Genomic DNA, 20,229 nt, shown 5'->3' with positions numbered 1-20,229 from the left:
CTTCCCCATCCTTGCGAGCAGGAAAACCATCTCCTCCAGCAGCTGGTGCTTTTTGCACAGCGCACATATCTCCCTCAGCTTCGGAAGGTGCGCTGAATTCTCACGCAAGAAAGCGAGCAGCCCAGATGGATTGTTCTCAATAAAGAGCGTCGCAAAAAGCTGTGCGTGCGTCTCCGACAGTGCAGCGTATACCGCCTTGTCTCGAGCCTGCAACGCTTTCAAGTAGAGCCACAGGTACCGGCGCTGTGTCCGCTCCAACCGTTGCACGACGGCCGCCGGCGAGAAGCACAACCCCGACTGCAACGCTGCAGTAACGGCTCCGTCGTCCACGGCAGCGTCAGTAGAGTGAACATGTTCCAGAAGAAGCTGAATGGTGCCATCCTCATTCCTAGCAAACAGCAAAGGCAACACCTCCATGGCCTTCGCATAAAGCCTCTCTTGTTGTATAAGTTTGAAGATCTCATCACTGTTTTCTACCTTTAACAAAACATGAAGTGCCTTATCGTAGTCACCGCTGAGTTGTAGCAGGAACCCGTATGTATCTCCAAGAGCCTTACTTTGTTCGCGGGCATCAACGTCCAAGCTTCCTTGCGTGTTCCAATTATTATACCGCAGCTCAGCGGCGCGGCACACAACGTCAGGTCGAAACATACCCTTGAATTTATGCACAGCTCTCTGAAAACAGAATACGTTCTTTTCTAGACACCTAAGGAGCACAAGTTCGTAATACTCCTCTTTGATCCTGGAGTTTTTTAATGGAGTATTTTTCGTGTCACCATTGTTCTCAGTGTTGTTGCCACTGTAAATGGGGAGTACATCCACCAGCATGTCCGACATTCCGTCTTGGTCGAACTGACAAATCCACCGCTCCCACTCCAAATAGTCATCCTTCACAACTTCTGCAAGGGATGCCATCACCTCGTCATACTTTTTCTCCGCAAACAGATGCTGTAAAAGGTGATAGCCGATACCCACGGCTTTATGCTGACGGAGCGAGTGGGTTCGAGCATAGCTGTAGGCTTCCTTAAAACGACCCACTTTAAGAAGATATTCTACATGTTGGTCATCATCGGTGGGTGTCACTTTAATGACGGTGTCCACGCACACAATAAAAAAAAAGGACTCCGACAAGGCGCCAGAGGACGACGGTGGCAAGGACAGCTGCGATGCAGGTGCCACTTTCGACGCTGCCTTCGCAACATCGTAAGTGGCACCACCACCAGAAGCTAAGAAGGTCAAACTATACTGCAAGGGATGCTTGTATTTAGTATGCAGACGTCCACGGAAAACATTAACAAATGTGGCACGCTCCACAATACGTACCTCTAGCTCCTTCATATACCCTTCCTGCTCGAGAGTGCACGCAAGCACAAGGTATCGGTCTGGACCAAACGGAGCGATACCGCATACGCGACACGGCTCCGTCACTGTGCTCGGTTGCATAGCCGGCATTACTTCCACTCGATGCGTCCGCGACATAAATTCGGTCCCCCACCTCAACCGCTCCTCTATCCGCAGCTCGTAGACGTGCAGCGCCTGAACCCAGTCCCCCCATCCCCAGGTGAGGGTGCGAGGGGCTTCCCAGACAAGTGAGCAGGGATAAAACTCCAGTCTTGATGAGTCTGAAGGTCGTGCAACAAACTGCACCATCGCCCGCCCAGTGTAACTATACAACTGCACACCACGATCATTTGCCCAAGCGATTAGGTCGGGGCCACACCAGCGCACCACGTAAACCTTTCCGCACCGCTCCTGCAAAATCGTGCTTTTGCGGTGGCCCAAAATTCTCGCTTTTGTGATGAGCATCACCTTATCACCACCACCTACAACAATGGGTCGATTCTCATTGCGGCTGTACCTTGGATGGAGCGCCATTGAATGGATTGGAACGTCAAACTGCCTTCGGTAAAAACATTGCTCGTCGTACAAGTTCTGCACAGTGACCACACCCGATTTGTCCGAGGACCCAACATGCTCCTCCACTGTGTCGCAGCTTACGTCACTGATGGGGTCAACATGCTTATTCAGCGTACGAACCACCACTCCAGACACTTCCACTAACGCCACCACGCCACGGTTGGTGCCAACTACAATGAACCGATTAAACGCGGCTACCACCATAATATGCTGACCTTGTAACGCCTCCAGCGGAAATGTTGCAAAGGAAAGAAGGTTCTCCTGCTCTTTTTCCTCTTCCTCTTCCTCTTCCTCTTCTTCCTCTTCCTCTTCATCCTCTTCCTCTTCATCCTCGTATTTGTCATCCGAACCACTGACGTACGACTCGTCGTCCTCTTCCAATTTCCTCTCCTCAATCACGTCTTCGGACTCACTATCATCGTCGTCTTCGCCTTGCCTCTGTTGCTGTGCCGGCAAATTCTGCGACTCCATCCAAAGGCGGCCTCAGGCACTCCGGTCCCCCACCCCCACCACCTCCCGCACTGGCGTATATATATATATATATATATATATATGCGTTCACGCTTCTCTTCCGTCAGATGCAGAGCACGTGCGTGTAAAGAAACACATCTCCACCATCACCAGAAAGAAGAAAAGAAACAAACGTTTAAACATCACATCAAAAAAGTAAAGGCAGATAATAGATAGGGTTAAGGATCCACAGCGACAGTTTTGTTGTTCCCATTACAGGTGTTGGTTTCCTTATTTTCCACGCCTATGTGTGGCAGTTATTCATCCCACACAAACACGCCAACCGGACGTGTATTCTGATGCCCGCCACCAAACGGTATGGTACTTCCGATGAGAAAACAACAGCCAACTAAAGACACCATTACAGAACAACATTGAAGATATAAAAAAAGCAACGGTAAAAGACTCACCTTAAAACACCGCTCTACTCAACGAGAGAAGCAAACGGCAAAGGACTGCAGAATCACCAAAGGTTCCAATCGTTTTTTTTTGTTTTGTTGTTGTTGCTGGTTCTTCAAATCAGCGGCATCAGCTGCCGCGGTTCAAGACCAAAGCTGAGAGGCCCTGTTCCACCTCGTGTCGATGACGTGTCAAGAAGGACCCTGTGGTCCATACACTCCCACTGCTCTTGTCTTCTTCGTCACCAGAAACAGTAAACGAACTGCTGTTCGTCAGCATAGCCCGCTGCTGCAGCATCAAGTTGCGATAGCCAAAAAGCAGCAAGGTGGAGCCAAGTAAAGTCCTCTCCCGATGCATCCCATCTTGGTTCTCACATGGACGAATCTGCTGGACAAACGCCTCCGTGACGTCCCGTTCAGACAGACTCTCTACTTCTCTTCCACTGAGCTTTCCTCCTCTCAAGAGGCTCTCTGTCTCACTGTCAGTAGCACTCGTGCTGCCGTAACCTCTCCGATGACTCTGTGCGTCTTCCAATTTTGCAATAGTTGCAGCTAGTTGGTTGCGCAAGTCTCCCTTCTCCTTTTCGGCCTGCCGCAACTGGGCCTTTAAGGCGTCCACTGCAGCATAGGTTTTTAATCCTTCTGCTGGCAGTGGTGCAACTTGTCGCTGAAGAACATGAAGTAATCGCTCAGCCGCCTCTTTTTGACTTCTTGCCTCATCCAATTCGTTTTCAAGCTGTACCACACGATCAATGGAGTTCATTGAACCAAACGATCGATTCGAGCACACCTCACCATGGTCCATACTATTAGGACACTCCGCCTTCAAGAGAGCCAACTCCGTGCGCATGTCCTCCAGTTGTCGTTCTAGTTCCGTTCGGGCGTTCCTCTGAGCACTCAAACTTTCTTCAGCAACACTGAGCTTATCCAATGCTTCCCGCCGTTCAACATTTTTCCTCATTAACTCCTCCTCGGTGTGTTTGAGTTTGCGTTTAAACGAACCTAAAGCCGCCTCCTGTGCCGCAGTAGCCTCTTTGAACGCTGAAATTCTTTTCTGGTGCTCCTCAATTGTTGCTGTGAGCTTCTGGACAACGTTCTCCTTTTTTGCTAAGAGCTGCCGCAAATGATCTTCACCGGCAGCGGCCGTGCGTCCGAGCTCAGCCTCCGCGAGCAAATTCTTGTACCTTGATTCCCACTCCTGCTTCTCTGTGATGGTAAGGTGAAGTTTGGCGTCAAGTTCCACCACTTTGGCATTCGCATCGTCCAGTTCACGACGAAGCTGTGAAATTTCTTGCGTGAAGGCGGCTTCATCCACAACCGGGGAAGAGCAAAGGCCAGAGTGGAAAGACGGCTCACTCCGCTTTATTGTGACGCCACGATACGGGCTGGAGGGAGCAGAGTTCCCCAACGTTAGTGTCTCGTGGCGCCGCCGAGGACGTAGCGCGTATTTGGTGACACATGCCTTTGCCGCGTTGGACAACGCCACTTGATCCGCGTGCGGTAACGACTTCACCGCCTGCAGTATGATAGGATTCCCGCTGAGAACAACGATGACAAGAAAAATGTCTGTCAGCTCCATTAAACTGTCTATGCCCACGTCGGATGTCAACGGTGCCTTCAACTCCCCACTCAACGCTGTTAAGTTTGCAATGTCCGCTGGCCGAAGTGTAAGCGTGAGACTCAACGTATCCGGTGCATCAAGAAATCGATGAACATAATCGTCCATGTGTTGCACAAGAGCCACAAGGTTCCCTTTCCGCACCACCCTGTTCTGCCGACTCGACTCCGCCTGTTCGGCAATCTCTGCGGCATCCGGAAACGTCTCTGGGGAGATGCAAGCGAGAATGCGGTACAGAAACGCCCCATCGCCAAGATCCTCGTACGTTTCAGGCATTGTTTGCATCCCACCTTTAGTACAGGCTTTCTCGCGCGCTAGCACCTGACGAACAAAAAGAAGTAATGATGCCTTCTTTGCCGCGTCTGCCATTTTCTCGAAGGCCCCCCCCCCGTCACCGCTGTCTGCTCTCTCCCGCAGTCACCACCAATAAAAAGGGAATATAACCTTCTGTCCCCAGCGGATTTCAACAACCTCAAAACCAACAGGAAATAATAAGGCAAAAAATAGCATAAGTAGAAGCAAAAATAAAATATAGTAATAGTAATTGAGAGGCATGGGTGCACCTACAAAGAGATGTTATCTTTCAACATTTGGGGAAGGTAAAGGAAAGTAACAGTGGAGGCCTCCCGTGTTGCTCGCCCCAATCCATTCGTCGTACCGGTCAGTAAAAAAAAAAAAAAAGAATATTGAAAACTGAATTATCCAACAACAACAAACCAGCAGAAAGAAACACTAAATGATGTGAGTCTCCCTCCCAGAGAGGGTTTATGCTCAAAAACAAAAAAAAAAACAACAACAAGAACAAAAACAATTTTATTCTTGACATAAAAAAATCTATGGTGTGGAACAGAATTGTTCTCGTTTATCATTCCTCTCTCACACTCTTGCCTCTCATTTTGTTTTCTTCCAACTGTGCCAAATGCGTTCGCCCTCTATCCACAAACACCCTTCGCAAACCTCTCTGTGTAACACCAGCTATCAAACTCGCTCCAGTCTGTCTTAAATGGCACCTTTTCCCAAAAGCTTAATGTTTCCAATGGCTTCTGACATCTTCTCCTGGAAGGTTTCAAGATCCGGGGCGCACACAGTAACATCTGAGCAAGCTTGCATAAGTTTGTTGATGTTCACCGCCGGTGACTCGTTGAGAACACCACGGACATATGACTTCCCCCGTTGGTTGTCGTACATAAGCGACCAGAAGGCGCTCACTGCCAACTGCTGACGGCGACACGTCTCGGAAGCTTCTAATAAGTCACCTGTGGTGGCCACACACTCTGACTTTTTTGTCTGCTGCAAGAGTGTCTGCTCTGTAAGCGTCTGTAGAGAGACGCGTTTCGCCTGCAACTCACCTTTTGGGGAGGGCACCAACGTCATGCAGTCCTTTGAGCCCGGGCTTCTAGCATCGTGTATCACTATCTGCGGCGATGGCTCCGTCATCAAGGCTGCCTTAAACGTCAGAAGGAGACGACTGTCTTGACATATCTTGGTCTTTAGTGTGGGGTTAAAGCAAAGATTGCGGAGCGTCAACAGTGACAGGCTCCCTGCGTAGTTCGTGTTCGCCGCAGTCTCTACCAAAATTGTCATGAGTTCTGCCTGTCGCATGATGGCGAGCTGCGCGTCCGCCTGAAACGAGAGCGCCGCTAACAGTCGAAAGGGACCCAACGGTGTCGCCACTCGCCGGCGTTCATTACTCAGCAAAAGAGACTCCACCTGCTCAACACCCCTCAGCTTCATCACCGCGTGCGTAAACGGCTCACCTCCATTGCCACATGCCGTGGCGCAGATGTCAAATCCAGACGATACGACGGCAGCTCTAAAAGCCTCCCGCTCGGACAACGGAACATTCTTCATGGCGTTGTCATTTTCCTTCTGCAGCTGCAGCTGCTCACCGGATTGCGAGACGCCGAGTGTGATGCCCACGATACGGCCAAAACTTGAGCGAGCCAGTGGGTCACCGGTAGAACAGACTTCGTGCAAGAGGCAGCGTCGCCCCTGACTACTACGCGCCAGTGCTCCGGCCGCCTGAAAAGCTGCACGTTGCGTCGTCTCATACCCCAATGTGGTGCGAAGTGAGGCGCAAAACGAGTGCATAACGTTCTGTGATAAGGCACGACACCCAGGAAAGGCCATCACGCTGGACAGAAAGGAAAGCCGCATCATGAGAGAACTCATCTCCTCACCTCCAAGCATGCCACCATTTTTCTTTAAGGACTGCACGTGTCCATCAAGCTCTGCCAACTTTGCGGCGACCCACTCAACTTCGTGCGCCTTTTCATTGGCTGGTGCAAACAGTAACACGAGACGGCACTGCATTCCACAGACGGAAGAAGAAGGATGAATACCAAGTGATGCTGTAAAGAGATCACCACTAGACGCCGCCAAGACCTCAGCAAGAACCTCGGATCGTGCAACGACAATATCGGAGACGAGGGAGCAGATATGCGCGCGAATGCGCTGCGAAAGGCAATTGTTTCCCATAATGTTGCAAAGGCACCTAAAGAAGGCAGGAGACAAAGTGGGAGGTTCCTTCGCCGTCCGATTCGCTGTTTTAAACCAATACGAAAAAAGTTCTATCACCCACTGTAGCATTACTTCGTACGAATTCCCCAACGTTCCACGCTGCTCCACCTTCACACCAAAGCGGGACGACAACATGTCAAACACGTCTTTAGGCGAGGGAAGAGCAAATACACTTACAAGGAAGCTGCACATAACGTCATTTGAAACCTGCTCCCCAAGAATGGGATAGGAAGCAAAAAGGAAGAGCAGTCCGCGTGCCAGGGAACAGACAAAAGAGAAATGCACTGAAATTCCCTCGATACCACTCAGAAAGCGTGAGAGGGCATCCTTTGTGGTTGTCACCGCAGGTATCTGTTTTTCATGTACACACACCAGCTTCTCGTTTGCTCGCGTCACCACAAAAATGAGCTGCCACCAACATTCCAGTGACCGCTTACCATACGGCAGAAGAACGTTAGTAAATGAATTTTTATGAAGTGCAGCAAGGCGCGTTTGTTGTTCAAACAACGAGGTCATCAAAAACATCATGGCGGCTGTGGCGTATGTAATGCCATTGCATGAGGCCAACTCCAACAGTTTAGCAGGGAGTGCTGACTGGGTGAAGTCAAAACTCTGCTCCATCTCGGCATCGCTTGAGGCAATGCGAATGACGTCTGTCAACCACTCTGCTGCAGCTGCCGCCTCCCACTGTGGCGCCGTCTTCGTGTACTCCAGCACGCTGTTGACGGCGGCATTCACGACCGATGGCATCTCTTGCATGATGGTCATAAGTTCTGTAGACGAAGCACAGAGGCGCGACAGACAGCGGTAGGCAGAGGCGCGGAGTGGCGGATGAACACTATTGCGTGTTGCCCGCGAAAGTGCCGGAAGACGCAGAATGATATCGCTCAAACACACTGCATCCATCTGGGAAACTTGCACAAGCCAAAGACAAGCATCCAACGCGACCAGGCTGCACTCACCCAAAGAGGTGTAGCGAGATGAACGTGGGCAACTTGGTAAGTGATGCAGGGCAGAACCTGAACTATTTTCAATGGCAGATGTGAGTGTCGGGTTGTGGACGCCAATAGTCAGCAAAAGCGGAATTATGGATTTTAGCATTCCAAAAGTTTCGGAGGCAAGTAATTCATTCAGCACCGCGTGATGATTCCAAATAACAGAAGAGAGAAGTTTACAGGAGAGAGCGGCGAGGGTGACATGCTCCGTTCGTGTAGCTGCCATGACACCGGCAAGATATACTTCGTCCGAAAGTGTCCCATCCACTGTAGTCGGCGTGTCAATCAACGCAGACTTAGTCTGCTCCACATTTCTAATGAGGGATTCAAGCAAAACAAAAAGACCCGCTTCACGAATCCATTGTGCCATCTCCCGCGGCTCACACGCACGCTCCGCGATAAGTAAAAAAGAGAAAACAACTAACGAAATCGATGGCCGCTCCACAAGACTGCCTGATCTTTCGTCCAGCATAGGGGACGAGTTGCTCAGGTTTACTTTGGATATGGAGGCCGCACTTGTCGCAAGTGCAGCTGCGTCAACAGTGGAGAGGTCGGATGCTTCTCGTTGCGACAGTAACAGATCACGAGTGTTCAGGTCCTGAAGAATAATTTTTATAAGCGAGGACCCAGCAACGGACAAGATACTGTCACGTGTTTCACCAAGAAGGTGGAAGCCAGACATCATGCGCGATAGCCACAACAACACTGATGTAAACACCACCTGGTCAAGGTGATTGGATGGCATGGTCTCAAGAAACCGCCTGAATGCCCGGTTGAAGTTGAGGCTTGTGAACCGGCGTTGCAGTTCCTCCCCATCTGCCACAGTTAGACACCAGATACGGTTCAACATGAACAAAAACTCCTCATGCGAGCGAGCATTCGACAAGCGATCAAAGCAGTCATTGTACTCCTCTTCAGGAATGGAAGTATTCGTGCTATAAGCTGGAATCATATCTTCCCCTTCAACAGTTGTGTTGATGGACATTTTGGTTTCATCCACGGTGAGGCACGTCGTGTCATGGCTTCCGAGAGTGTTGTCCATGGCACTTTCAGAAGGAGCAGGTTCACTTCGGTTTAACCCGACGTTTTGCCTCGCAGAAGAATCCCTTCCAGTACTATTCCCCTGCTTACCACACTTTTGCAATTGTCGGAAACGGTGGGATGCCATGTTCAACAAAGTGTGGCTGCAGTAGCGCATCGCGCCGTCCATAGCAAAGTAGAGCGCCTGCAACGTTTCCAACGCCTCCTGCAGGATTTCCTTGGTCTGGGTCACCGCTGCCTGTAGCTTCTGCACATGACACCTGAACGTAACAGAGTGGCTCTCATTAAGAGGCAGATTCTGCACCTCCCGTCCAAGTGGTAACGACAGAAGCGACTGCACCATCGCCGCGATGAGTCCAAAAAAGCGTGGGTGCTGTCGTTGCAATAGTTTGACGAGGGTCACCAGAATATCTCCGGCACGTGCGAGCACCAGGAGGCAGTAATAGGGATCCTTGTCTACGTAAAGCGCGAGCATCATGTCAACAAAAAGAGAAAGTGTCTCAAGTTGCGTAAAGAGAAGTTTCTCTGCCATGAATAGCGGTGGCCCACCGCTGCGGCGTTCGCTTGACAGCATGTCACCAGCAATGGTATCCACAAGATGCGTAATGAGTTCACCCTCCTCCAAAAACGCCGCCACGGACACGCTTGACACGAGAATTCGCTTGATCACCTCACACCCCTCCATCACCACCAGCACATTGTGGTGCGTCACCTTTGCTGTGAGCTCCGCAAAAAAAGCCAGCCACTTGGACTTTGTGAAGGAAGTCAGTGGAATAGGCATGCTGAGTGAATGCACCAAGGGCCTCCTACCTAGCACAGGAAAAAGGCGGTAGAAGAAATAGGACACAATAATACACACACAAGACACACAGAGACCTGCGTGGGGAGGTAGGTGGAGTCTCGTCGATAAAGCAAGCGGCGTTTCGTTACTGTGAGGTTGATCATATATATGCACCCTTCTTTACTTCCCAAAAGGCGTCACCAGGTGCTTCGCCCACCCTGCTCAGCCGCGCCTAACCATCTCCACCGCGTCTGCGGACTTGTTGTAGTACGCGTACATGTTTTTCCGAATGGTGAACCCCAACTTTTCGTACACGCGCGGCACAGCAGCCACGAGTCGCTCCATTTCCTCCAATAACTCATTCTGCACGGCCGGATTATCATTTTCCGGCAATACCCTACGGAGGTACGCAGTGGTTTGCGGCGAGGACACCATAGTGTGCAGCCGCCATCGAAAAATCCTCTGGACAGAATCACCGCCCCCCACGAGCTGCAGGACACGTTGTAGCAGGTCCTCTGCAATGTGGCGCCTGCGATACGCGGACTGCACGAGAACGACCTGAATGTAGCCCTCCACTTCACGACCGGGCGCAAGAGGCACCCACACAACCCCCACCACGCCCACCATAGCTGAGGAGGCATCCTCCACAGCCCCCGACGTCGTTGTTGTTGTTGTTGTTGATGATGTTGATGCTGCTGCTGTGCTGGCTGAGGTGGAGGTAGGGGAGGCCACCAGGAAGAGATCCACCTGCTCCAGGTTTCTGCGGGAGCACGCTGGGTACGGCAAATAGCACCACCGCTCCAGCGCCCCCACCACAGCGCTGTGCTGTTCAACGTCCCGCTCCCTCCTCACCTCGTGAAAAACAAAGTCAGCTGTCATCGCGTGGGAAGCGGCGCCAGACGACTTGATGGCGCCTTGACTGCACGACGCTGGTCTATTCGCGCTGTGTCCTCAAAACAAAATGTGGAAGAAAAACAAAAACAAAAATCACGGGAAGAAAGAGAAAGATAAAATAGAAGAGTTCCGCGGATTTCACTCATTTCATTATCCCCTCCCTTTTCCCTAAGGACAACATTTCCGTCTTTATCCGTCGTTGCGAGGGACAAAAACCCGCCGTCGTGCCTAAATAAAAAAAAAACAAAAAAAGTCAAGCACATGCATAACTCGTGAGGCTTGCGCGCCCACCCATGCTCGAAGAAAGGCGGCAACGCCGCATCGAAAACCCACAAAAACAATAAACTCACCTCTCCATACGTTTTGATTTTTTCCCTTTCACTTTCCCATTGTGTTATTGTGTTTTGTAACATTAAATTTAATTGTTGTTCTTTCTCCTCAAAAGAAAAGACATTTTGCTGGCTAGGGAGCACCACCACCACCACCACCAGTCATTTATTACTTTTTTTTTTTTCACTTTTGGTTTGTGTTTTCTTACGTTCCCATCTGTACTTGCTTCGTTTTTTATCTTAATAAGATAGAATAAAAATATGGAAGAAAAAGACCGCGATTGGATTACGCTAATAGTAATAAATAAATAAATAATGGTCACCGAGCCCTTTTTCTCCCTTGCATCTCTAATACTGGGCCTCGACGTATGTGTATGTATGCGTGTTTGTGTGCGTGCGTTTGCATGTGAGAGATTCGCATGTGCATGTTTGGCCACAGAGCAAACCACCTGCAGCTAGAGTGGGGTTGATACAGGACTAACGCTGATCACATTGGCTTCACCTCAACCAGAGTGGTGGGATTTAGCAATGATTGGACTGACCTCGTCACGCGCAGCTCGCGGCTCATCAAGGAGCTCTTACCATCACCGCCTTCCTTGCGCGTCGCCAAAATGACGTCCTGCAGGACACCCATCGCTTTTCCCACCGCCACCTCTAGTGGGTGCTGGTGTAAAAAGGCCAGAAAGACCGCCGAGAAAACATCACCAGTGCCAGTGTAGCGCCCCTCAAGGTAAGGAAACACACCGGTAAAGCGCTGAGGTGTTTTATCTTCATCTGTCATGGAAGAGACAAGAAATTGGAGGTTCTGAGGGTCCTCCTTCGTGCGGAAGGACTTAATGACCACAATTTTGGTTCCCTGTGCATGAAACCAGTCTGCTGCCTGCAGTGCAGTCTTCATATCAGTAATATTGATGCCGCTCAACAGACTTGCTTCATAATAGTTTGGGGTGGAGATGTCGGCATTCCCAATCATATCCTTGTACGCCTGTAATACCTCCTCTTTGCAGTACATAATGCCATCATCTCCCATGACTGGATCGCATACAAAAGTCAGCTTCTTTCCTTCCTTCTCACGCAGCGTCCGTATTTCACGAACCGTGTCCCGGACCTTCCTCACAATATCGGCGTTGTTGATGTACCCGGTCAAAACGTAGCGATAGCTGGAGAGGAAGTTGTTCGCACGAATCCCGTCCATTAAAGTTTCGTACTCCTGAAGGTCCATGCGGTGCCCACAAATAATCGGGTAGCCGCTGTGATTGGAAAGGCTCACAGTGTTAATGTTATCCACATCAAAACCGTGCAACTGTAGTGGAAAGGTGGCGGCCTTGTTTCCAACGTAACCGTGGGTAACAAACGATTGAATTGACAGAATGGTCTTCTCCGCGCTCATCAACGTTAGTAATCTTAAATGTGGAGTTTGCTTAAAAGGATATTTGGCTGCAATATATATATATATATATATATATAAACAAGAAAAAAACAATAAATAAATAATGGGGACTCTCGCCCTTTCCCCACCACACCCACAGCCACATACAGATAGGCACCCTTCACCAATCAAACGCGAAGGCACTCCAAAGCATCTGCACTGAATGGTGGTTGGGGTGAGCAACGAGAGCGCACCTACAGTGAGCCTTCGCTCTGTCGTTCTTGTTGGTAGCTATTTCCTACGTGCATGCTTCCGGGTCCGTGACGACAGTCCCAAAGGACCCACCACTCATTCGACACACACGCCGCCTCCCACCAGCCCCTTTGCCCTGCAACGGAAAATGACAACAATAAGCAAAGTAAAAATAAAAATTAAAAAAAAATGAAAGCAACTAATACTGCGTGTCATCCAATGCGGTATGAATGGAGGTGTACGTGTGGCTGCTCACCATACGCTGCGTTCTTGCATTGGCGCTTGTCCAGAATTGCATCCTCCCCAAGTAAATCTTCCGTCGGAAGGAAATACCAGGCTCGAGAGTTGTCTCCATTTCTCTACCGCTGTTGGTTGTGCTGCATCCGCCTTGCCTTGTCCTGCTCCTCCTCATGTGCTCTTTGCCCACAGAATGAGCCGCAAGCCGCCACTCAACCACCTCGACAAGTACCGACACAACATCGTAGGCAGTCGACGGCAGACTGTACGCGTATGAGAAAATGTCAAGAAAACTGCCATCAGACAACAATGGCGCAGCCGATGAGCATGAAATAAGAGGGGGCCATGGCAACTTGAATATACCCATGTTGCCGCGGTAGCCCGAGGCCGTGACGCCGATAAGGCGCAATGCTGTCGCGATGCCTTCGTGCATCCCCGTCATCACTGCGGGATGGTGCAGCTCCAAAGTGAAACCGCAAATGGTCACTGAAACACCAAAGTCAAACTCCATCAAGACTTGTTCATAGTTGTTGTGCAAAAAAACGTTGCGCAGCGGAACAAGGCGTGTCATGGGAAGCATGCGAGGAAGAGAAGCGATACCCAACACACCGCTCGTGCCATGCATCATATTCGACAAAAACTTGCCATAGCGAGAGTGATCCGGCCTACACTTGTAGTACGACGCGTTTACCTGTGGTACATCAGAGGTGAATCGACCCCATAGTGAAAAATGATCCACGCGCAGAAGAAAAAGATCGCTGACGAATCCAATAAAATAGAGGGCAGCAAGACGCACCGTCGGACTGCGTGGAGATAACGTCCCCATGACAGTACTGGTTGACGTCATATTCTTGGGTGGTGTTGATGTTGGGAGTTCCACCTTCGCCCTTACGTCCCGAGAAGGAGCAAACACCTCGCGCTGCAGCAGTACCTCCTTTAGTGAGTTATCACCAGTCCCTTCAGCAGGCACCGCGGAGTTACCGATGCACGCCCCAGACAGGGGCTCAAGAGAATGCAAAGAATTTCCCAAGAGCAGCTGAACGTCAATGTTTCCACGAAGTTTACCCAATAACGCGTAACGTAGTACTCCATGCGAGACCACAGCTCCATGAGGAAGGAGAAGAATCACGTGCCGACTAACACGTGTATCGGACTCTGTCCTTTCCCCATCAGTGACGCAGCGCCATCCCACGGAAACATTTCCGTTAAATCCCATGATGCCAAGCACCTCTTCAAAAAGCGGTGTATTTACGTCATCCATACCAGGCGCACTCACTACACGTGTCAGTGGGTACATTGTCAACTGATAAGACTGTTTATCGAAAGCCTGCAGAAAGCCTGAATACAAGTAGCTTCCATATGTAGGAATAGGGTACAGGGCCAGAACGGATGCCAGATGAGGTGTTGTGCAGCGTGCGTAGAAATCGATCGCCTCGTCCATTTCAACATCGCTCTCCTCCTCACCAAGACACTCACTTGACGTAAAACCTCTCATAATGTCCTCAAGACGCATAACTTTTTCAAAACATGCCATACATACAGATGCACTACGATCACGAAAACCAAGTTCAAGCAAACGCACAGGAATCGCTGAAAGACATTTTTCGCACACATGGCGTCGACACCGGTGACACTCCTTGGCGGATGAAAACCACGAAAACCGACGAGAACAAAGAACGCAACGTTTTCCATCCTTGTGTTTCACACAACCTTTTTTCGTTTCTTCGGTGCTGTCAAAACCACCAGCACAAGATTCTCCGCTCGCTGTCTTATGTCCCCTCTGTTGGCGCCTGATAAACTCCACTTCCCTTGCTCCCTCCGGGATCTGGGAGCGGTGAAATGCGGAGTGCGGAAACACCTGGTATGCCGGATTCATGACCCAAAGTGGGACACCCAAGCGATGCAAACGCAGATCGCGGTAGCAACGGCGCGCATGGCACTGAATCCGCTTCGACTCCATCGCCACTGTCACGTCGAAATTCAATTCAAAAAGATCTGCTGGAATGACACCGTTAACCTTCTGCAAATACATTTCCTCCTGACCGTGCGTCGCCCCACACGTGCTAACCTCTTGTTGCCCGTGTGTGTGCGCTTTCCCTGTAGCTTCACGTTTCTCCTTCTGATCCCCGCCAAAGCAGCCGTTTGTTTTCTTAGCACCACCATCACTCAGAGTATCGTTCGCCGCAGCCGTCGCGACAGACTGAGGTGTCGTCGGTCCGCTAAACGCGGCAGGCAGGTTGTCTGCAACCCCCTGCGTAAAGGGAGACCGTGCCGCATAAAGCATGCGATGCAACACTGTATGGCGGCCCACAACAGACTCCAGTTCCTTGCATGGAATGAAGTCAACAGGTTCACCAAACACCAAAATGGGGGGCAGTGCCATCCGATGACAGCCCGAACCGCGAAGCGAGAGATGCAGATAACGTGCAACAACAGGCGTAGCTTGATTGAAGCTGTGACCAGGCGCACCAATACCCGCATCTGCCTCTTCAACAGTTGAAAAGGGAGCCTTGTCATGGGAAGGGCGACACAACTCAAACAAAATTAAATAAGGTGCCGTTTGTCGACCCCGCGATGATCGACTGTTAACACAAAGTGGGAGCAAAGCATCTTCCAAGACAACCCTTTCATGCGCCTGACCCACGTAGCAGGATGCCGAAAGGGAAAGAGAGAGTACCGCAGCATATGGAGCCAGCTGAACGGCATTTGCCACCATCAAGGCCACATGCGTGACGTATGAAAGAGAAGGTAAAGCGATAGTGAACTCCACCACTTCAAAGCAGGACGGCATACAAAGTGGTTGGGAGAAAGGGTGTATAAGTCCGTGTAGCATACTCAGAGTCGGTGTGGGCCCCTCATCCGAAGGCGACACAAGGGATATCGCCTCATCGCATGTGGTGGCTGCATTCAAATGACGCATGGGGGTAAATGGAAACAACCTCTCCCGCAAACCCGTACAGGCGACCTCCGCCCTATCCAAGGTCACTGCGGAGTCCTGCACCTTCGAAGGTAAAACTATCATTTGAACGTTAATAATGGAGGAAAGCCGTGATGGGTGTGAGAGAAGTACGATTCGATGTCGCACAAGTTCCCTAGGATAAAATCCGCCCTCCGAAAGAAAAAATTTCCTTAGAAACGCGTGCATCGTCTTGTTTATGACTCCATTCCCCTGCTGATCCCTGTACTCCTCTTTACCTTTGGGTACAGAAAGGTGGTCTGTGACGTAATGAGAGAGCTGTTCAATGTACTGTGCTGTCGCCCAAACGACTGGGCTAAACGCAACTGAAGCTCCTCCACAAATATTGATGAGGCAACGCCGTACCCGATCCACTGCCTCTCGATTCACAAAGACAACGCGAAATTGAGGCGTAGAAGCTGCGGAGTTGCCCACCAAACGGATGATATCCTCTACCCAATCCTTGGACTCCAACAAAAATTGAACCGCATCCCTTCCCGCACCAAGTTCGCTACACAACCAACTCAGCATCCAACCAAGCGAGACAATGATGGATGCAATGACGCTCACATGGCTCTCGTCACTCACGCACACACGTGGCACCCCAATATCTGCCGTCTTTTCCTGAGTCACATGAATAAATTCCCTCCCCCAAAAGGTCTGTAAGAATTTGTCCTCATACTCTGATAGCATGCCCGCCGGCGAACTCGCAACGGAAGAAGAAAAGGGCCACAACGTTCCAACAGCAACCGTAGGACGAAGACCATGCGCTTTGACATGCCCAGTAAGTGATTGAAGAATAGATTCCAGACTCGTGTTCACAAGAGTTGAAGCTGCCGCACCAGCGTCCACCCCACCTCGGTGTCCCAATACGGAAATCTCCAGCTGCGACACCAAGGATTTACCTTGCCTCCTTGGCGATGCAACAAGGCTAATACGTCGTTTCTTCATGGGCGATTTTACGCCTGGTGTGGAAGAGCTGCATCTCCGAAAATCATTCACGTCAATGTCGGGATCTTCTGCTGACGTGGGTCCCTGCATCATCACATTCCCCGCGTGTGCCAAATAAATTCTTGTCCCCGGTCCATATCGTTCCAGATATGCAGAGAAAAGGCCTACCACGTGATCTTCACGTGGCGGCAGCGGATCAATAAAATTTTCCGCGCAGGCCCTAAACCGCTCCTTCTGCTCCAGTATATTCTTGTGACAGGCAAAATCCGTGCCCCGACGCCACGTAAATGAAAAAGTGGACTCCATCTCTTTTCCATCGTGTTGACTCATCAAGGGCTCACGTATAACGATCAGCTGAAACTCGGCCTCGAGCGTTGAGACATAGAAGTCTAACGGCACCTTCGAAGATGAGAGTGTATAGTCATAGAAACATTCCGGAAATGCCAAGCGGCTCAGACGAACAACAAGTATGGCACCACGAGCGATTGCACCTGAATGTGGCAAAGGGACGGCGGCACATGACCCAAGAGCCAAACGACAACACCATTCCCCCAGGCCAAACACGTCACAAAAGCGAATAAGCTCCTCGTTCCAAAGACAATCACAGTGGCCTAAAGCATCACGACCCATTTGCCTGGGAAGCGGCGGAAGAAATTCGTTGATGCGCAGCGCGGCTGAAACAGGGTTGTCATTCGGATTGATACTGAACTTCCGTAGAGAGCTTCTCTCAATTCCTGCTTTATGGAAGGCTACCAAACGCCTCACGGCATCCCCAAAGACACAACAATGTGTCACATCCACACCTGGTGAAAAGTACAAGTAGGGCGGTATCATATCGTCACTCAACAGACTAGTGGACACACCGCAAGGTGTTGAACTACGACTGCCGAGCGTCCAATCATGTATACCGTCGCTTGTGAGAGGCTGCTGCAGAGCTGGTACCGAAATTCGCAAGGGAATATGAAACCACCGTGCCTTGTCAACAGAGAAAAGTGGTGGAATGCAGTTGCTCAAAGGCACTGAGAATAACGGGTTAAACTCCCTCGTTGTGTCATTTGAATTGGTCGTCACAGCACTGCCCCCCATCAGTAGTGTACTCGCCTCAATAAAAAGCAAATTTATAGTTTCCTCTGCAAGACACCCGCCAGCGAACGCAACAAACTCACACATTGTGCGCACCTCACATGGTGAGGATGTGTAAGAGCCTAACATTGTTATTGCGTGCATGGCTTCAGACATTGAAGCAAACACATCCTTCTGTGGAACGCCTGTGTATAGCAGCTGGCCAGAGACGGTATCCACAGTAATAACAACGACTCCTACCTTATTTTTACCGTCTTGCACGACCCCGTTTTCGAAGGAATGATTGTTTACTTCCTCCTTAGACGCATTATCCTCTGCGAAATCCAACTTCCTGCCTGGTGGCAAAGTAGCTTCCCCTTGACATATGCAAGCATCGCACAGTGCCGGGAACTCTATGACGATAAAGTAGCACGCATCAGAATAGCTACCCTGAGCCATAGTGGTGGTAGAGGACACCACCACTAGTCGGCCTGACATGTGTGTTAGGCAAACACAGTGCAATACTTCCAGACTCAAAAGGAAGCAACTGCTTGACATGTATGTGCACGTACGCACAAACGTGAAAAGTGAGGTCAGAAAGAAGCACCGAGGCAATAACCATAACGTGATGAATAACACATAATTATTTTACAAACAACAATGCTTCACGCGAGATAATAAAAGTAGAGAAAACCGGGAACCAAAATAACGGGAATGAGCCTCTAGCCCCAAAACCCATAAAAGTAAAAAAAAAAAAGTACACTACATATGCGTTCAAGGGTCCCCCCCGTGCCACCGCAGAGAGACAAAATAGCCCTCTTAACGCCCTTGTGAGTGACGTCTTGCTTGTCTGACATACATCGTGGAGGCTTTACTTCCCCCTTCGCGTCCCACCTAGGACTCCCCCAAAGTCACGCATCACCTTCCATTGATTTTTGAGAATGTCAAGGAAAATGTCGTCGTCTGCAATTACCGCGCTCACTCCATTGTAGTAGTCGACAAACTCGGCATATGGCACCAGTCCGTACTGTTTGTTCTCGTCCCAAATGGTGAGAAAGCCCTTGAGGAGCTTGTCCGCTGAAAAAAGTCCCTCCACCGCGACCACAGGGTGCTCCTGTGCATTGTAGCGGGCTTGAATGTCCAAAATGTTGAGGTAACCGTTTCCGTCAAAGTCCAGCTTGCGGAATATTTCCCAAACGGCATCCTTCCGCTTCTGGTTCATCGGACCACGCACATAATCCATGAATAAATCGTAGTCAATGCAGCCGTCCTCGTTCTGTGGAAAGGCTTCGTAAATGCATTTGGTGATACCGTCAATTCTGAGCGTTGTCTGCTGCGTGTCATGAAAGGATAGCGTAATGGCAAAGGCGCGAGAGTCACGAACAAACTTTGCAATATTCTCCAGCGACATCCACCGCTTTCCATCCGCACTGACGTGGCGAAAGTGGCGTCCCATGGCCTTAATACCAACCTCAGGAATGCCATTGCCAGCATATACAACATAAGCCTCTCTAATCTCACGGAGGAGATCTATCGCCTCACCAGAGACACGGTGTGTTTGATTCAGCCTTGTCGTTATGTCGTTGCCAATTGCCGCGAGCGTTGTACCTGTATGTGTGCGCAAACGGCTATCGTCGCAGTGTACCACTTTGTATCGTTTCGGTCCGTCGTCACGCTGATTTTGCGGGGGCCCCAGGGTGAATATAGAACCCTCCCGGAAATCATCCGTAAGAAAGTTTTCCCCATCGTCCTTCAAATACACGTCAAAGCGGTAGGCGGGGAAGTGACGTTGCACCTTGTAGCCCAACGGGCCGGGCAGCTCCCGCACCTCCTCCAAGTAGAACCCACACCAGCGCGGGAAGTAGCATCCAAAGAAGTACCGCTGCACGTCGCGCTCGTGTTGTGAAAGCTGCACGCAGTGAAAAAGGAGGAAGTCACTGCGTTCAAGACGATTAAGCTCACTATAGAGCGACGTATTCATTCGAGAAGACATTCGTGAAGGCAAAACACACAAAAAATGAGTAAAGACGTGGATGGAGTAAATGAAATACCACAACAATACGCCAACCAGTACCTCCGTCTCCCTTTCCTCGTGGTGTTGGGCTTCGATTTCCTCTCACCTTTGTGTGTGTGTGTGAGTGAGTGAGTGAGTGCGCGCGTGTACACCATGGATACATGTACGTAAACAAAACATGAGAGAAATAGAGAGAAAAGAAAAGAAAAGTGTTAGGCCCCCCATGTTGGTTCCCGCAACGCAACGCTGCCGCGCAGCCAGCTCCCCTCCTTCGGTGTAAAAACCCTTCAAAGGCAAAGAAACACACACAGTCATATTCCACACAAACGAATTTGCAGCCGTTAGCAAATTAAAGTGAAAAAAATGCGCGCGTGCAGACACACAC

General features: G+C 50.2%; 7 protein-coding genes across 7 annotated transcripts in view, besides 10 other annotated features; all 7 read right to left on the bottom strand.

The window, feature by feature from the left end:
* Positions 1-2,388, bottom strand: part of TraAM80_00147 (putative vacuolar assembly protein vps41) — a gene marked incomplete at both ends in the record, with an annotated part of 2,535 nt that extends 147 nt beyond the window's left edge. Inside the window, one exon of the mRNA XM_029377238.1 lies at positions 1-2,388. This exon is cut by the window's left edge and continues 147 nt beyond it. Within this exon, the coding sequence (XP_029242981.1) occupies positions 1-2,388 (2,388 nt within the window).
* A 56-nt stretch (positions 2,389-2,444) lies between these two features.
* Positions 2,445-2,471: a microsatellite.
* Positions 2,472-2,955: 484 nt separating this feature from the next.
* On the bottom strand, positions 2,956-4,812 carry TraAM80_00146 (uncharacterized protein; the record flags this gene model as incomplete). The annotated part of the gene is made up of 1 exon (XM_029377237.1): positions 2,956-4,812. The coding sequence occupies one exon, from the start codon at positions 4,810-4,812 to the stop codon at positions 2,956-2,958; it is 1,857 nt and encodes a 618-aa protein (XP_029242980.1).
* A 403-nt stretch (positions 4,813-5,215) lies between these two features.
* Positions 5,216-5,254: a microsatellite.
* A 188-nt stretch (positions 5,255-5,442) lies between these two features.
* TraAM80_00145 (uncharacterized protein) lies at positions 5,443-9,780 on the bottom strand (the record flags this gene model as incomplete). The annotated part of the gene is made up of 1 exon (XM_029377236.1): positions 5,443-9,780. One exon carries the CDS (start codon positions 9,778-9,780, stop codon positions 5,443-5,445), a length of 4,338 nt encoding a protein of 1,445 aa, XP_029242979.1.
* A 222-nt stretch (positions 9,781-10,002) lies between these two features.
* Positions 10,003-10,659, bottom strand: TraAM80_00144 (transferase; the record flags this gene model as incomplete). Its single annotated transcript, XM_029377235.1, has 1 exon — positions 10,003-10,659. The coding sequence occupies one exon, from the start codon at positions 10,657-10,659 to the stop codon at positions 10,003-10,005; it is 657 nt and encodes a 218-aa protein (XP_029242978.1).
* Positions 10,660-10,733: 74 nt separating this feature from the next.
* Positions 10,734-10,767: a microsatellite.
* Positions 10,768-10,904: 137 nt separating this feature from the next.
* Positions 10,905-10,926: a microsatellite.
* Positions 10,927-11,144: 218 nt separating this feature from the next.
* Positions 11,145-11,164: a microsatellite.
* Positions 11,165-11,369: 205 nt separating this feature from the next.
* Positions 11,370-11,412: a microsatellite.
* A 78-nt stretch (positions 11,413-11,490) lies between these two features.
* TraAM80_00143 (pyridoxal kinase) lies at positions 11,491-12,393 on the bottom strand (the record flags this gene model as incomplete). Its single annotated transcript, XM_029377234.1, has 1 exon — positions 11,491-12,393. One exon carries the CDS (start codon positions 12,391-12,393, stop codon positions 11,491-11,493), a length of 903 nt encoding a protein of 300 aa, XP_029242977.1.
* A 52-nt stretch (positions 12,394-12,445) lies between these two features.
* Positions 12,446-12,470: a microsatellite.
* A 298-nt stretch (positions 12,471-12,768) lies between these two features.
* Positions 12,769-12,819: a microsatellite.
* Positions 12,820-12,823: 4 nt separating this feature from the next.
* Positions 12,824-18,328, bottom strand: TraAM80_00142 (uncharacterized protein; the record flags this gene model as incomplete). The annotated part of the gene is made up of 1 exon (XM_029377233.1): positions 12,824-18,328. The coding sequence occupies one exon, from the start codon at positions 18,326-18,328 to the stop codon at positions 12,824-12,826; it is 5,505 nt and encodes a 1,834-aa protein (XP_029242976.1).
* A 373-nt stretch (positions 18,329-18,701) lies between these two features.
* TraAM80_00141 (putative calcium-binding protein) lies at positions 18,702-19,823 on the bottom strand (the record flags this gene model as incomplete). Its single annotated transcript, XM_029377232.1, has 1 exon — positions 18,702-19,823. One exon carries the CDS (start codon positions 19,821-19,823, stop codon positions 18,702-18,704), a length of 1,122 nt encoding a protein of 373 aa, XP_029242975.1.
* A 130-nt stretch (positions 19,824-19,953) lies between these two features.
* Positions 19,954-19,992: a microsatellite.
* Positions 19,993-20,013: 21 nt separating this feature from the next.
* Positions 20,014-20,054: a microsatellite.
* Positions 20,055-20,229: the final 175 nt, after the last annotated feature.

This window comes from Trypanosoma rangeli, assembly GCF_003719475.1.
Source record: "Trypanosoma rangeli strain AM80 chromosome Unknown Tra_15.4_contig_00002, whole genome shotgun sequence".
NCBI classification, from domain to species: domain Eukaryota; phylum Euglenozoa; class Kinetoplastea; order Trypanosomatida; family Trypanosomatidae; genus Trypanosoma; species Trypanosoma rangeli.
This window is presented reverse-complemented; position numbering and strand designations above follow the sequence as displayed.